Below are 17,570 nucleotides of genomic sequence, written 5' to 3' on the forward strand. Positions count from 1 at the left end.
GTGCGCCTGCGCGCCTTCTCCGCCTGCGCGTGACACAAGCTGTAGAGTTGGCTTAGAACCAATGAAAAGGCAGCGCCTCTCTAGCCCCGACCAATCAGCATTCGGAATAGAGGGTTTAACTCTTATTTAAAATGAAGACTTTGAATCTTAACGGCTGAGCTCTCGGGAGGACTTGGTTTCTTTGGGTCGGAGGTGGGAGTCCACAGGTGCGTAGACCTGGGGCATTTCTCTGCGGCTGGCTGGCAGGCAGGCGGGCGGGCGGACCCAGGGTGGCCTTTGTGGTTTGGTGGGAGGGAAGCGGTCTTGGGGATCGCTGGGTCAACGAGGGGAGGTCGGGGCGACAGAGCTTCCTTCTCCCCAACCCCCTCCCCCGCCCCCCGTGCTTTCCCTGCACCCTCCCTTCTGTGCTTGGATACCGATATGCCTTGTAACATGCCGCCTGGTGTTTATTGAACACCCGGAGTGAATGGGGTTGTGGGGGTGGGGGGGGTGCTTTCTGATGGGATTCTCATGTTAAGTGAGCACCTGGGTAGGAAAGAATGCAGAATGTTTTTTGCCGTCTTGGAATTTACGTTCTAGGGGTGGGGGGTGAGGAGACAGACGGTAAACTAGCAAGATAACTTCCGGTAGGGATGAGTACTAGGAAGTGGGCTAGTTTGAATAGACTAGCCAGGAAAGGCCCTTGTCCGGGTAGCATGGATGAGTGGGTGAATAAATAAACCTGGAAGCCAGTGTTTCTCAAACCGTAGACCCTGATTACCTTTATAGGGGTTACTTGAGCGTTCTAGTTAAAAATATAAACCCACCTAAGGGATAAGAGGGGCTTCCCAGGTGGCGCTAGTAGTAAAGAACCCTCAGGAGATGGAAGCGACTCAGGTTCGATCCCTGGCCCTCCCTGGAGGAGGGCATGGCAACCCACTCCAGTATTCTTGCCTGGAGAATCCCATAGACAGAGAAGTCTGGTGAGCTACAGTCCATAGGGTTGCACAGAGTTAGACTCGACCCATGCAGGCAAGGGATCAGAAGTGCTTGGGCGTTGGACTCAGGTGTTTGTATTTTTATCAAGCTCTGCAGGTGATTCTGATGTTTCATTGAGAACTGGTGTATGCCCGGTGAATACTGGTCATCTGGGGATGTCTTTGAAACGCAGGGTCTTAATTTGTTAGGTCTAGAGTTGGGCTCCAAAGTCTCCATTTCTAACAGTTGTCCTCCTGATGTACATGTGGCTACCATCCTTGACTTTCACGGTTTTCTTTTCATCCTTAACCTTCCTTGTTGTTTGAATTAAACGTGTTTCAGAGCATACTCATTTCCTCTCCACTCTCCTTCATATGTGCGGGTAATTTGCAGGTTTGATGAAGGAAGGAAAAGTCTCCACCCACAGTGCTATTAAATCTGCTTTTCTATGTAGACTAGTAGGATCTCCAGTTTGAAGTGCAGGGATCTTATGCAGGTTGTCTGGACATGAGACTCTCGAACTTGGCTGGAGTCCAGAATCACCTGAGACACTGTCTTCTGTGGCTCTCTGCGGAATTCTGAATCAGAGACTTAGTCCATTCTGTTCCGTTATTCTTCCTGAGAAGGAAAAGTGTATTACCTGGAGCGAATGAACATTGATAGCTTCTATAAAACTAGTGTCTGTAGAGCTATGTGATCTCATGAGTCAGCTGCTTGTAACTGTCAGGGAGAGTGAAGAAGGCACCACAGCGTGGGTGAAATTATGGTTCACATGATAGGAGAATGTATTTCCTTTTCTTGCCTATTTCTGAATGGCTGTTTGATATAAGGACTCCAGATTCTTTAGTCTGGTCTCCTCTTGCAGGTGGAGTTATTTATTTGCTTATAAAGTAGATGTGAAAGTGGGGTCTGAAGAGTGCTTTCTGACTGGATTCTAGAATTTAGGGAGCAAGAGAAATGGATAAAGGTTTCTCTGGCCCAAGGATCCGTATATCTGACTTGTTAGAGGGATCACTGGGCTCGGTGTTGCAAATGGACCATAATGGGGCAAAGGTGAAAGCAGAGTAACCACTGGGAGCTTTTTGCAAATAATTGAAGGGAGAGAAAATTGTGGTTTGACCAGGTGGGAGTAGGAAATGTTGTGAGCAGTGATTTTCAAAATAGAGCCTGTAGGATACGCTGATGGCTTAGATACAGGGTTTGAGGGAGAACCATGTAAAAGATTATAGGACTTTAGACTTGAGCAACTGGCAGGATGGAGAGAGCAGGTTAAGGGGAATGGGGATTGGGAGGAAGCAGGACGTCATTTGGGGACAGGTTAAGATTGAGATGCCACTCAGATTACCAGGTGGTAGGAGTTCAGAGGAGAGCTTTGGGCTCGAGATGGAAATTTGGGGGTCCTCAGCCTATGGGTGGTATTGAAAGCCGGGGGAAAAAGAGATTTCATTTGGTGTGTTGGGTTGAGATGCCTGGCAGGCTTTCCTGGGGCATGCTTAGCAGGTGATAGAGAGCCTGGCAGGAGAGGAGAGGGCAGAAGGCACCAATTTGCATTCTCCTAATAGAGATGTTTAGAGCCCTGGGGCCCTAGGAAGGTGTAGACAGAGAGTGGGGAATCCCTTCCACGGTTACCCTAGACACTGAGATTGGTGGCACAGGTGAGGATCATCAGCAAAGGTGTTTGCTTTGGGACAGCTAGTAGACAAGTCTGTGCAGGAATAGAGTGCAGGACCCCCTGGAATGCTGGGAATGCTTCTGAGGGGAAGGCTGAGAATTGACCTTTGGATCTGGCAACAGTGGGGTCAGCCTGGAGCCAGGTGGGGATGAAAACCCTGTGGGAGGGAGCCTGCAGCCTGGTGAGGGAAGTGATTGAGACAACTGTTGCCCAGTTCTGCTGCTGAAAGGGGAAGCCAGAGATGTGGTCATAGTTTGAGTCAATTTAAGGGTAAAGAGGACTTTTTTTTTTTTAAGGCAGCACTTAAGGAAGCCGGCCTGTTGACTGATGGAAGGGATTCATTAGAGAGATGATGGGAGAAAGGGACAACGCAGTTCAGGAGTGGGGTTGGAGTACCAGGGAGGGGAGAGGATGGGATGCAGTGAGTGAGGGGAGAGAAAGGCCCCACACCTGAACCTGATGTAAGCCCCATACTTATGCTCTATCACAAGAGAAAATGCTGCTCCCTTATCGGCCTTCATTGGACAACAAATCATGTAAAATTCTGGGTGATGCTGAGGCTTTTTTTTTCATCAGGATTTTTAACCCTGATCCAGTGTGACACTTTGAAGCAGATGGATTTTTACAAATTAAAGGTGGTTCTTTTTTCTTTTCAGGCATCATGGACAGATGTAAAGAAAACTGCATCTCAGGGCCTAAGGTAAATTGAATAATCAGGAATCTCAGATCCCTTTTGTAAAACCCAAAGGGAAGCTGGGTTCAAGTCTAGAGTTGTTTTCACCTTTCCTTTGAGATGTGACTGTGGTTCCTCCACCATGTCCCTGGGTGGGAACTCGTTGCTTTTCTCAGCATTCATCAAGGCTCTGTTGCTTCTCTCAGTGTAACTTTTATTTTGCTCTAAGTTTTTGAAGAGCCTATGTTTGTTTCCTCTTTTGCCTCAGATCCGTTTTGTGAGTACTTGGAAACTGAAACACTAGTAAATCAATAGTAATTAGCTTTGGGGACATTAAAACTGTGCTCATCACTATTAAAAAAATTATATAATTAGCTTTTTGTGGAACATGTGGCAAATACAAAACTTCACGCAAAGATAATCACTATTGAATATTTGATATGTTTAGAGAAAAGACTGAAAAAATACAAGTATTGTTGAAGAAATTTCAGTGGAATTGGGATTTTAGTATAAAGTTTCTGAATTGTAGCTTCTTGCTAAAGAATAATTCCCAAGTCACTGAGAATTCTTAGAAAGTGTTTAATGACTCACTTTTTAGATAAAAGTTTAGTTAATGAACATTTTTTTAATGGGGACATGACTTTTAGGGGTAGGGTGTTGGGGAGCGGGTAGGAGGTGTCATTCAGGTATTTCAGCCCTATACTAAGTGTATCCTCTGCAAGTGCTGATTCCAGTCGGTTTCCCTGTCCATCTGTTATCATTGCTGCTGCTGCTGCTAAGTTGCTTCAGTCGTGTCCGACACTGTGTGACCCCATAGATGGCAGCCCACCAGGCTCCTCTGTCCCTGGGGTTCTCCAGGCAAGAATACTGGAGTGGGTTGCCATTTCCTTCTCCAGTGACAGTCATTATATTGCTGTATTAGAAGACAGACCTTTGGAATACTCTCAAGATACTCAGCTTTCCTTTATGAAGACCATCACATTCCTTTTTCCTCCCCCATCTAGACTGCAGTTCCACTTAGTGATGGCCCAAAACGTGTTCCAGTAGCTCAGCAGTTTCCCTCTCAGAATCCGGTGTCTGTAAACAGCGGCCAGGCTCAGCGTGTCCTGTGTCCCACAAATTCCTCGCAGCGTGTTCCTTCACAAGCACAGAAGCTAGTCTCCATCCAGAAACCAGTACAGACCCTGAAGCAGAAGCCACCACAGGCAGCCAGTGCCCCTCGTCCTGTCACCAGGCCGCCAAGTAACACCCAGAAGAGCAAACAACCCCAGCCACCAGCGCCTGGTAAGCAGTCTTCTTAGGCTCACTGGAGAGCCATTCTTTTATTTGCTAAAAAAAAACTACCACATATACAGATGTGTGTTTACTATTTGGAACCCTAGCTTTTACGTCATTTCTACTGAGGATGGGGACAGCATCTGATGTCGGGGTGGAGTAACAAGTCTACTGTGGGCCAGGCCTGACCCCCACCCTTCTAAAGAGGTGGGCAGCCAGGGAAGACACAACAGCAGCCCCGTGTTCTTTGGATTGCTTACTGGGGCAGAGGGGATTCTTTTAGCAAGTACACTTAGAACTGAAAAATTCCAAGGTTCTGGAGTGTGGAGAGAAGTGCTGGGGGTTGGGGGAGTGAGTGGACTGAGGCAGGCGGGGCGAGGTCGGGGTGGGCACTGTCAGCCTCAGCAGGGCTTTGTCCCCTATGTACTGGGAAGCTGCTGATAGGTTTTTGAGCAGAGGAGGGGCTGCCTTGCCTCTTAGAGAAAGCTTATCTGGATATGTGGGATGAATTGAAGAATAGCAATGCTGGACCCAGGGGTAGCAGGTAGGAGGGAGGCCACTGGGGTTTGGCTCCAGTATTGCAGGGGCCTGAGCTGGGTCGGTGTTAATAGTTACTATTTACCAGTTGTTGAGTGCTCCATAGCAGGCTTCCTTCATCCACATTGTGTCATTATGTCCTCGTAAGCACTCTACAGAGGCAACCATAGTTTCTACCTCGATTTTGTGGAGGAGGAAGCTAAGACTTCGAAGCATTAACTTACTCAGACACAACCAGGGCAGAGTGACTGAGACAGATCTGAGAGCTCACTTAGGATGCCAACTTGACGGAATTGGGCGGTAAGCCAGACATGGGGATGGTGGTTATACCGCTGGCATTAAACCACTAAACCGAGATCATGTCGAGGGAAAGACGACAGTTTAGACCTGAATTCAAATATCTCACCAGAGCAAACTGCTGCTGTTGGAGGTTGACATGCTGGAAATACGCAAGTAGGAATGTCCAGCGTAATTTCCCCTCGGCTGCTAACACAGTGGAAGGAGGGTGCTGGCGGGCTCATGTTTTGTTGCACATTGTCTGATGCTGACCCACCTCCTGGGGAAGAGGTGATGAGTTGTTATGGATGGGAAGACTGGTAACTCTGTTTAGAAGCTCTTCATTTAGAAACCGAAGCTCCAGGGAGAATCTACACAGCCTTGAATTTTTAGATTATCTGAGGGCCTATGATGTATCTGCTTATCTTTACTCTCAAAGCTTTATACAGACTTCAAATGGCAGGAGTCAGGTTACAGTGTAGTTATCTTTTTCCTTTTTAAAATAAAACCAAAAATAGTCGAGATCTGTAATTCTGGGCATACCACTGATATTTTGGTGACCACTCTTCGATTCATCTCTAATCAAAGACTGTTAACTTATTCTATTTAGGAAATAATCCTGAGAAGGAAGTGGCATCAAAACAAAAAAATGAAGAATCAAAAAAGTAAGTTTTATCTTATGTACAAAGTTCTGTACCATCATTCTACTAGAACATACTCAGTCATTTAATTGCAAATTTAGTTATAGGAACCGGCCTGTTAAAAATAGACCTTTGTACTTTTACTTGGAAATTTGAAACATCTATATTTTCTAGATCTTCAAAGAGAGAAGGGATTTTAATGATGTTTATGAGAGACTCGAGTTTTTCTTACTGCTTTTCACATTTAGAAAAGACATATTTGACTTAGAATCTGTTACAGAAATCAAGTGAAACTTCCTCTCTACCCTCAGAAGTAACTACTGCCTACAGTTTATGTATGCTTCTCTACTACTTCTAATAAAGAGGTGGAAGTTAAACAACAAAATGTGGTCCTCTTGCAGCCCTATGGACAAATACTTGACTGTAGAGTATTTTGAAAGCATTGATACAATTACTGTATTGGTCTTGGCTGTATTTTCCCTTGCTCTCAGTCTCTGAACCGTCTAGACTCTAGCATGTAATAGAAGGTGACAGGAATAAACCCACAGCCTTTTTTGCTCTAGCTGCCTACCAGAAACTTTCTGAGAGTCTCATCCAGTGGTTCCCAGCCCACTGTCCTGTAGGCTCCATCCTGTTTGCTTTCCCAGAGTGGTTCTCCACCCCAGAGAGTGGTGGCGTCTCCACGGCTAGAGGAGTCCATTTGAAAGAGGCTCCCAGTTGTTTCTGGAGCCTTCTTCCTTCTCCAGTTCCTTCTCTAATCCTCCTATGGTCTTAGCATCATTGCTAATAGGTCTGTGCTCAGAGCATAGTACTGTCTCAGGACACTTCCCAGCAAGTGCGTCAGCTCCAGAAGTCCAGACTCATTCAGAGGAGGCTGTGGTTTGGTTCTTGCCGAGGATACGTGCTGAATACAACTTTGAGTATAGAATTATTTATAGGACTGGGATGTCTGCTACTCATTAATATATCTCATTAGAAAGGATGTGTTTTCTTTACATTTTAAAATGTTCAATTCTTCCCCAGAAGGCAATGGGCTTTGGAAGATTTTGAAATTGGTCGCCCGCTGGGTAAAGGAAAGTTTGGTAATGTTTATTTGGCAAGAGAAAAACAAAGCAAGTTTATTCTGGCTCTTAAAGTATTATTCAAAGCTCAGCTGGAGAAGGCAGGCGTTGAGCATCAGCTGAGAAGAGAAGTAGAAATACAGTCACATCTCAGGTAAGTCTTCAGATGATGTCCGGGAGAGTGGCATACAGAACTTAGACTTCAATGTTTATGAACTTCTTTGTAGAAGGCTGGCTTCATAGTACTGCAAAGAATGACTAAATTCATCACTTTTTCAAAGATTTATCTAGACTTAACTGCTGTGGTTTGGAAAAATTGCTTGAAGGTTTGTTTTGTTAATGGAGTAATTTACTGGATGAGTTTTGTTTTGTTTTGGTGGATGATTAAAGGAATGATACCTCTTATTTTGAGTTCAGGTTGCACACTGGTAGCCTACAGGTTGACTTTGGCCAGTGGATCTTTTTGTTTTCATTGAATTAAAAAAACTCTCAGCTAGCCTGTGCTCAGCTGTCCAAAGTCCTCCACAGCACATCTGCTGCCGTTATTGAACATGGTCTGCGTTGTCTGTCTCATGGTATTTGAGTTTCAAACTACTGTGGGAATGGCACATCTTTTTTTTTTTTTTTTTTTTTTTAAATTTTCGGAGACTTAATATTTAGCTGAATTCTTTCCCCCTAAGAATACAGATGGTTCCCGAAGGAAGGAAATAGTCTTAACTAAACCTGAGGTCCAGGTTTAATACCTTGAAATGCATGTAAATTGATAGCAGTGTACGTCTTTTTCTTACAGTGGGTTCATAGCTTCACATTTTCAAGGGGAGTAGAAGGTGGGATCTGCGACCAACAGCAGTTCTCACCACTGGTGTCACATGAGGGGTCTGATACTCAGTACAGATGACCCCCCATACCAGTGTCCATCTTTCATTGCAGGCATCCAAACATCCTCAGACTGTATGGTTATTTCCACGACGCTACCAGAGTCTACTTAATTTTGGAATATGCACCCCTCGGAGCTGTCTATAGAGAACTTCAGAAACTGTCAAAGTTTGATGAGCAGAGAACTGCCACAGTGAGTTTTCATTTACTGTCCGGACTAATTCTGTTTACTCTATGCCTGTCCTACATAGCGCCGTACCTTTCATTATGTAATAGAGGGGGCTTTGTTTCATGGAAAGCTAGCTTAATACAGGGGTCCCTAACCTCTGGGATCTAATGCCTGATGATCTGGGGTCAGGCTGATGTAATAATAGAAATAAAGCACACAATAAATGTAATGCACTTGAGTCATCCCGAAACCATCTGCCCTACCCCAGGTCTGTGGAAAAGTTCTCTTCCACAAAATTGGTCCCTGGTGCCAAAAAGGTTGGGGACCACTGGCTTAATAGGATCAAGTATGGGAAATGGGAAAATCAGAGTAGCTTAGGTGTACCTTATATACAGATAAAACCAAATACCAAATGAAATCTTGTGGTTGGTTTCCACAGCTGTTTCTGTGGAAATATATATAAATAGTTACCCTGTTTAAAAAAGAGAAGAATGTATTTTTGATTAGTTTTAGATTTACAGAACAATTGAAGATAGTGCAGACTGACTTTTTCCATGCACATCTGACTTCTATTACTACTTTATATCTGTGTGGTACAACTGTTATAACTAATGGACCACTAGTACATAACTACTGACTGAAATCCACACTTAGATTCAGATTTCCTTTGTTTCTCATGAATAGATTCAGTTCAGTTCAATCTTTCAGTCGTGTTTGACTCTTCGTGACCCCATGAACTGCAGCACGCCAGGCCTCCCTGTCCATCACCAACTCCTGGAGTCCACCCAAACCCATGTCGATGATGCCATGCAACTATCTCATCCTCTGTCGTCCCCTTCTGCTCCTGCCCTCAATCTTTCCCAGCATCAGGGTCTTTTCAAATGAGTCAGCTCTTTGCATCAGGTGGCCAAAGTATTGAAGTTTCAGCTTCAGCATCAGTCCTTCCAATGAAGACCCAGGACTGATCTCCTTTAGGATGGACTGGTTGGATCTCCTTGCAGCCCAAGGGACTCTGAAGAGTCTTCTCCAACACCACAGTTCAAAAGCATCAATTCTTCGGCTCTCAGCTTTCTTTATAGTCCAACTCTCACATCCATACATGACCACTGGAAAAACCATAGCCTTGATTAGACGGACCTTTGTTGGCAAAGTAATGTCTCTGCTTTTGAATATGCTATCTAGGTTGGTCATAACTTTAGATTAGGGTCATGGGTTTTGGGAGGGAGGTCAGAGGTGAAATGCATTCTCTAAGGATACAAGCTACTGACCTGACTCATCCCCAGGAGTTGGTCTTGACCACCCGGCTGGGGTAGTGTTTGTCAGGCTTCTCCTCTGTAGAGTTACTCTCTCTCCCTTTTCAGAGGAACAGCTCTTCTCCTACAGGGCAGGGTATCGACATAAATTATTTGGAATTCTGTACCACACAGCTGTCTTTTCTCCCTTATTGATTTACTTAAATATTTCTGAGTATGGACTCAGATGCTTGATACTTTGAGGTGCTGTTAATCTAATAGCACTTTGCTCTCATTGCTTGTTCCAGATTTGGCCACCGGCTGCTCTTTTACACAGTGCCTGTGTCCTTCTGACTTGTCCCCATCATTGTGGGGAGTGTGGGCCTGTGTTTTTTTTAAAAGCACTTTCTGTTTGTCGGTGCTATAAGGTGCTCCAGCTTCGTCTTATACATTTTCTAAGCCTTAGAATTCATTATTTCTCTCAGGAGCTTTGCTTCCTTTTATTGGAAAATGTTATTAGAAGCCTTGATCTGGGTGCTGGATGTGCTCATTGCTACTGTTACTACTTCTGGGCTTTCAGCTGAAAGAGAGCATTGAGATGTGTGTATTGTAATCTCAGTATTTGCATGTATCTAAAAGCATTTATAATTATCCACCTGTATCTATAGTAAACATGAGTCCCTTATCACATGGATCATTTTACCCTCCTCCCTTGCTTATTGTAACCTCCACTCCAACGCTGAGAAACTTGGATTCCAGCTTCGGCTATCCTTTTATCCAATTCCAGTGTTCATGTGTAGTGGTGTCAGAATTGTTAACCAGTTACCCTCGTGGGGAACAACCGTATGCATTTGAGGTTCATCTGTATCCTCTCAGGGTTTGATGGTTCATTTCTCTTTATTGCTGAATAATACTCCATCATATGGCTCTACCTTGGTTTATTGCTTCATTTGTTGAAGGGTATCTTGGTTGCTTGTAGTCTTTGATTACGAGTAAAGCTGCTATAAACAGTTGCATGTGGCTTTTTGTGGGACACAAGTTTTCTTATCTGCTGGGTAGATACCTAGGGGTGTGCTTGCTGGCTTGTATGGTAAGTCTACATTTAGCTTTGTGGAAACTGTCAGCAGTCTTCTGCAGTGGATATGCCTACCATCTGTGCATTCCCACCCACGCATGAGCGTGCCTGTGGCTCCCCACCCGCAAGTGGTGCTGTCGTGCTTTTTCAATTTCAGTCTTCCCAGTAGGTGTACAGTGGTGTCTCATTGCTTTAATTTGCAGTTCTCTAATGACATGCAAGGTTGAGCATCTTTTCAGGTGTTTATTTTCCATCTCTGTAGCATCTTTGAGGTCTGTTCAGACCTTTGAAAGTGAAAGTTGCTCAGTCATGTCCAACTCTTTGCGACTCCATGGACTATACAGTATAGTAGACTGTACTGTAGTACAGTACAGTACAATATAGTATAGTATACAGTATACAGTATACTACAGTGTAGTACTGTACAGTATATATAGTACTGTATAGTATACAGTATACTACAGTATAGTAGACTGTACAGTCCATGGAATTCTCCAGGCCAGAATACTGGAGTGGGTAGCCTTCCCTTCTCCAGGGGATCTTCCCAACCCAGGGATCGAACCCAGGTTCAGACCTTTGGCCCATTAAGAATTTTTTTGTTGTTGCCTTACTGAGTTTTAAGAATCCACGTGTATTTGTGATATGAGTTCTTTATCATGTGTTTTACAAACATTTTCTCCCCTTCTGTGGCTTGTGCTTTCCTTCTCTTAACTGTGTCTTTCATGGGCAGACATTTTTAATCTTAAAATCCAACATATCAGGTTTTTGTTTTTGCTTTTTTTTTTTTTTCATGGATTGTACTCTTCTTTATTAATGTGAAAATTGTTTGAAGAAGTCTTAATTTGGACTGTTTTTTGTTGAATTAGCAGATGAAGGGCCTATAGAATGGTGGTTACTTTGTTCTGTTTCTTGGTGGAGGTCTCTGGGTAGTATGTTCACTTATCTTTTTGGCCTTGATCTAAATGGCATTAAATTGGAGTGGTTTTACTTTTATCTTCTACTGAAATCACAGCACTGTTGGTGAATGACCGCTTTGGTTCTGTCTGTGCAATGAGGACATACTATTTCAACTTAAATATTTGCCCTTTGGATAAGTAAAAATCTATTTTATTTGCTTTTTAAATATTAACTAGGCAAGCTAGTTTCTTCTTTAATTGGCAAGTAATGTTTGTACTCAGTTTTCTTCAATCCAGTGGAGTTTACTTTGGTATAAACAGATAGCTGCTTGAAAGGAAGTAAAAGATTGGTTCTTTCTAGATTACCTAGTAGTTTACACACACACACACACCTGTTTTTCTTTCCTGACACACACACACACCTGTTTTTCTTTCCTGATTAATTAAAACTAGTTCTGGAGAAGTGTTAGGGACCTTTACACATAATCCATAATCTTAATGAGGGCGTGTGGAGGGGGTGGATGCAGAGAGCGCTGGTTCCTGCCGGGTATGAGCAGGGGCAGCCCATTGTCGTCTGGAATCGTACTGTATCCTCTTAGGACATCACCCACTTTGGTGCAGGAGACGAGCTTTCTTTGCCTTTGCTTTCAGTTTATTTATGGTTTATTTAAGTTTATGGTCTAAATTTTGGTGGAAAGCAATGAAAAATGTCCTTTCTGATGATAACATCTGGTTTGTACCCCTTCATTTGGTAAACCTTTTTGGTATAACATGTTCAGTCCTGTTTAGAATTACTTTTTGAGAAACCAACACTTCTCAAACGTCAGTCAGAACTAAATATATTCTTTCAACATATTAGAAAACAATTCTCATTTACATGTTAAAGCAAATCCTGGGCTTGCTTAAGTTTATAGCTTCAAACAAACCGTTTTGTTGTAATTTTGCCTTAGTTTTAACAATGGGAATGGACTCTAAAGTTTTTCTTTAAGAATGTTAAAAATTGCTTCCGGTCTGACCCCCTCATTTGTACCAGTTTTTCAGTATTGTCATAATTGATGGCTCCCGGGCCATAAATCGCCAGGTGCGGATGTGGTGGCGCCTTGTGTTCTCCTGTCTTCCAGTGTCGCACCTGCTGTGTCAGCAGACCTAGCACAGAGTCACCTGTGCTTCATGCTGAACCCTCAATTGGTTTGTTTTCTTGTAGAGTCATCCACTGTCTCTAGTTTTTGCTTTCAAATCTACAAAACATGTTAAAATCTATGTTGAGTTTCCTTTCAGAAGAGATGTCTAAAATTAACCTGTTATATAAATCTAAAACAGATTTCCAATACTTTCTGTTTTAATAGTATATCACAGAATTGGCAAATGCCTTGTCCTACTGTCATTCAAAGAGAGTTATTCACAGAGACATTAAGCCAGAGAACCTGCTCCTTGGATCAGCTGGAGAGCTTAAGATCGCCGATTTTGGGTGGTCAGTACATGCCCCATCCTCCAGGTATGTAACTTCAGAGATGGAACTTGTTTGTTTGGTTTAGCAAAAGCCTAGGGGCTAATGAGCTGAATAGTTAAATATTTACTATAAGTAAATGTAAGCATAGATGTTGTGGGCGGTTGGGTCAGGTAACGGATATACATGCTTTGGAGTAATTTAGGCCTGGCAGGAAACTAGTGTTTTCAAGAACATTTTTACTGTGCAGCCATTTGTGGATGTTTATCCTGGGGTTACGGACAAGGCAATGGCACCCCACTCCAGTACTCTTGCCTAGAAAATCCCATGGACGGAGGAGCCTGGTAGGCTGCAGTCCATGAGGTCGCTAAGAGGCGGACCCAACTGAGCGACTTCACTTTGACTTCTTCACTTTCATGCATTGGGGAAGGAAATGGCAACCCACTCCAGTGTTCTTGCCTGGAGAATCCCAGGGACGGGGGAGCCTGGTGGGCTGCCATCTATGGGGTCGCACAGAGTCAGACACGACTGAAGCGACTTAGCAGTAGCAGCATCCTGGGGTTAAAGATGCATACTATCCTTAGAGTGAAGGGGACAAATAGGTAAAAGATATGACAAGTGTATCACAGAATGAAATGCAGTGTGTAGAGGGGGAATAACACCTGACTGACTGTGGGAGGGAAACTCCACTGCCTCCAGGCCAGGAGACACGAGTTCTACGAGGTCTGAGGGCAGCACCTGCAGAGCTCTAGAACTGAGAGCTTAAAGGAACCAAACTAGTTTGGATGGAGCTTTCAGGGTGGTGGTTAAAGATTCTTTGGTCTGCTCCTGTCAACAGAGCAGTCTTTTCCTATCTCCTCTTAAAGCAGAGAGATCAACCTAATGAAACAATTTAAGTGAACTCTGTAAACAGAGCTAAAACATTTTCTCCTGTTTTTAAGTTGGGTTTCAATGAGCTTTTGAAACCATGTGTGAAGTAGGGCAATTAAAAGCATACATCTACTGCTAAGAGTTTGTCAGCTTTGGGGTAGGTCTTAAAAAAATTGTAACCAGATTACTTTAAAGCCAGTTAAAAAACTGTATAGTCCAACATGGATGCTGTTGAGTGTGAGATTTGTTTTTAATACAGATCACTCCTAATTGTTTCCAGCAAGGCACTGAATCTGCTAGTGCAGTCTCTCTTTGTTTTTGGGGAAAAAAATCTGGTTGTCACAAGTGGGAGCTGTTGGCCTCTAGTGAGGCAAACAGCAATGGCTGTAGCACCACAGGGCTAAGCTGGACCTTGGCCCGCCCGGTGGTGTCATCACGACAGGAAAGATAAAGAGGATATCATATAAAATTTTGGTCACTTGGCCTGGCTTCACATAGCTGGTTAACTGTAAGAGCTCTCAGGTTACTGTGCTATCTTTTGAGGCTCTTGATCTGGGCCTTCTCCCAAATCCAGTGGTGGTGAGAGGCTAGGAGTCTACAGTGGCAGTTCCTTTAGGTGAGTGAACATTTGTGTGCTCGCTGGGCACCAGTGGCACCAAAGAATAACTGGTACAAGGCAGCAAAATCTGCCTAGCCTTTGCTCCTGTTTTGATGTCTGTTTCCAACCTCTGTTATAAAAACAGACACGCTGAATTGATCACCTGCCTATCCAGTGCCTATACTCCCAACAGTTGTTAACATTTTACCATATTGAATGTGTCTACATTTTGGTGAACCTTCAAAAACAAGTGACAGACAGCATGCTTCATCCTTTGAGTGCTTCGGTAGTAGGCACGTCCTGAAAATAAGGACATTGTCCTGTATAATCACAACCATCATCACACCTAAGAAACCTAGTCTTGTTAATATCTACTATTTAGTCCATGTTCAAATTTCCCTAGTTGTTCACACAGTTTTATAGTGGTGATACTTTAAATCTTATATATCATTTAAGGAAGTTCTGGAATTAGACATATTTGGGGTGCCACATGATTGCTAGCTGTGAGGTCTGGTACAGCGCCCCATCTAAAAATGGATTTATAATAGCACCTGCTTTGTAGCACAGGAGCTAGCCTAGGAAAAGCGCTCAGTGTTAGTGGAATGGTTGGTGACTTTGAGCAGCTGTCATGATAATAGAAACAGTAGCACGTCAACCTGAGCCTGCCTGTGTTTTCAGGAGGACCACCCTCTGCGGCACGCTGGACTACCTGCCCCCTGAGATGATTGAGGGCCGGATGCACGACGAGAAAGTGGACCTCTGGAGCCTTGGGGTGCTTTGCTATGAGTTCCTCGTCGGGAAGCCTCCTTTTGAGGCAGACACATACCAGGAGACCTACAGAAGAATATCACGGGTAAGGCCTCACTACAGAGGCACCCATCATTGTTAGAATTCCTTCCTTATCGGCCTTGACAGGAGGCTATGATCTGAGTATTTCTCGTGTTCTCTCTGAGCCACGTTGTGACTCTTGTCACTTACTGTGTACTCATCCAGGTGGAATTCACATTCCCTGACTGCGTGCCCGAGGGAGCCAGGGACCTCATTTCAAGACTGTTGAAGCACAACCCCAGCCAGAGGCCTACCCTCAAAGAAGTACTTGAACACCCCTGGATCATAGCCAACTCAAAACCATCAAGTTGTCAGAAAAAAGAATCAACTAGCAAACAGTCTTAATCTTCGGGGGCAGAGATCCTTAGCCCAGGGCTGCCTGTCCTGGAGCAGGCTGCTGGCATGTCTCCCTGTGGCCTGCCCGCCATCGAGACTCCACAGGACATGCTGCTGACAAGCAGGCAGTGCTCGGAGTCCCACTTTCGCAGACACCACACTCTGCAGCAGTGGGAGCAGCCATGAGAATCGTGCTAATAACTTCACTGGTTATAGAATCAATCCGCAGGCAAGGTTTGAGGGCAGCCACCCCGCAGCCTATTTGGAGTAAGGGGTCCTCATGGAAGATGGACTCAGAGCCTGGCTGTGGGGAAGGGGGTCATGCCTAGTCCTGCCTCGACCCTTGAAACACTGTGCAATAACCTTCCCAGTCCTGTGTGTGTGTAACTTATCGGGTGGCCCTGTCTGGTAACGCGGTCAGAATGAACATGTGATTCTTCCTTTTAAATGTTAAAATAAAGACTTTTGTATAGACTTGTATCTTTACCTCCACAGCATCCCTTCAGGACTGTTCGGTGTCTGTCCAGCACCCCTGCTTGGCCTGCTTGTGGGTCCTCAGTCACTCACCTGGTGGGACTGAGGCAGGAGCATGGGCTTGCCTGAGTCTTGGGGCACAAGGGTGTCTCAGCCCTTTCTAAATGGTAAAGCCTTGTTTTCTCTCATGGTGTTGATGTTTTTATAAAGTTCTCACATGTGTCACCTTGCCATTACAGTGCATCCCCCCGGAGTTCACATTTGACAGACACTTTGAGAAACTGGGCTAATCCTGTCACTAGGTGGTGGGGAGGGGGAGGTCGGCAGGCCCATGGACATATGGGCCTTCCTTCATTCCCTTCCTTCCCTCATCCCTCGTCCTACACTCCTGGGGGTGGGGGAGGGAGGAAGAGTCAACCAGCAGGCACCTTGTGATGGGTTAGGGAACAGAAAGGGAGCAGGGCCCTGGGGAAGGAGCCTCTTAGTTGGACTTGAAAGACAGGATTTAAAGTGTAGAGGCAGGTGTGGCAAGAGGTCCTTGCAGCCTGAGGGAGGGCCCTGCAGGAAATATGGCCCATTGGTGGGGGGAACTGGAAGTGGGGTGCTCTGCCGGGGAACACCAGGAGCGGGTGTGAGCGCAGCCAGCACCCTCCAATGTCCCTGGTGCCCCCGAGCCTTGGTCCCTGTCCTGGGCGGTGGACATTCACCATTGTGCATGACCACAGCCCGCTGGAGTCCTCATCCTGAGGAGTCACCTGCCCAGTCAGCAATAGCTCACAGAAGTGAGTGATCCCGGCATGGGGGCTGCTGGGGGTTCACTAGAGCTGCAGGTGGTCTGGCTGGACAGAGGGGAGGGGTCAGCCATCCATGTCCACACCCGCCCACTTCTGGGCTCTGACCATGTTCTTGACAGCATGGTGAGGAGCTCCACGTGTCGGGTGAGCCAGCTCCCGGCAACCTGATTTTCCCAGTTTGGCCCTCGGTCTTGATTCTGTGGTAAAAGTGTTCACCCAGCCAGACTCCCTCCCCAGCCGAATCAGAGTCTGGGTGCTGCCAGTGTTCAAAGTGGTTCATACAAGTGGACACTGCTGCCCCCTCAGTACAGCTGGCCGGGGCTTCCCTTACCCTGGTCACCTGGTCCCCATGGGACACCCTAGAGTTGTGACATCTGTGTCAACTTGAAACCCAAGTCCACAGATAAGTCTGCTTGCAGTCCACAGGTAATTCTTTTCACCAGCTGTTCAGTCTCGGCCTAGAAATGAGATGCCATGAGGAGCTGGTCTCTCCCATTTTTGGTCTCAGGTTCTATGTGCTCCTATCACGTAAAATTACATATTTCTAGCTGCCAACACCTGTGCATCAACCAAGGTGGTGAACTTGACCATGATGAAGACAAAGGTGGAAGTGTTGAACTTACTGAGAACTAGGAGAGGAAATAAGCTTTCATGGCCAACTTTCAATGCAAGAGGTACAGAGATCAGAAATGTCCACACAAGTGCTATACACTTCCATGGCAGAGTTGGTGAAGTAGTCACGGAAACATCAAAACAAGTGGGTAAAACTGCAGTGTCTGATTGCCTTAGGACAAAGGAACTTCCAGTTCCCATAGTCTTGAGCTTTATATCCCAAAGTAGTAGTTCATCCATCTACCCCAGCCGTGGTCAACATGACATGACT

General features: G+C 45.1%; 1 protein-coding gene across 1 annotated transcript; it reads left to right on the forward strand.

Annotated features, from left to right (window-relative positions):
- The first annotated feature begins 66 nt into the window (after positions 1–66).
- AURKA (aurora kinase A) lies at positions 67–15,926 on the forward strand. Its single transcript, XM_005887966.3, has 9 exons — positions 67–206; positions 3,286–3,329; positions 4,307–4,586; positions 6,001–6,055; positions 7,055–7,246; positions 8,023–8,161; positions 12,687–12,835; positions 14,934–15,108; positions 15,249–15,926. Exons 2-9 carry the CDS (start codon positions 3,291–3,293, stop codon positions 15,426–15,428), a joined length of 1,209 nt encoding a protein of 402 aa, XP_005888028.1. The 5' UTR covers positions 67–206; positions 3,286–3,290; the 3' UTR covers positions 15,429–15,926.
- Positions 15,927–17,570: the final 1,644 nt, after the last annotated feature.

Source organism: Bos mutus, chromosome 13 (assembly GCF_027580195.1).
Source record: "Bos mutus isolate GX-2022 chromosome 13, NWIPB_WYAK_1.1, whole genome shotgun sequence".
NCBI classification, from domain to species: Eukaryota; Metazoa; Chordata; class Mammalia; order Artiodactyla; family Bovidae; genus Bos; species Bos mutus.

What these genes read in the sequence shown, in the direction of transcription:
- AURKA (XM_005887966.3), top strand. Translation starts at nt 3,291, where the DNA reads ATGGACAGATGTAAAGAAAACTGCATCTCAGGGCCTAAG. An exon ending in AAAAATGAAGAATCAAAAAA is followed by an intron (nt 6,056 to 7,054) that starts GTAAGTTTTATC and finishes ATTCTTCCCCAG; the next exon opens with AAGGCAATGGGCTTTGGAAG. An exon ending in ATGAGCAGAGAACTGCCACA is followed by an intron (nt 8,162 to 12,686) that starts GTGAGTTTTCAT and finishes CTGTTTTAATAG; the next exon opens with TATATCACAGAATTGGCAAA.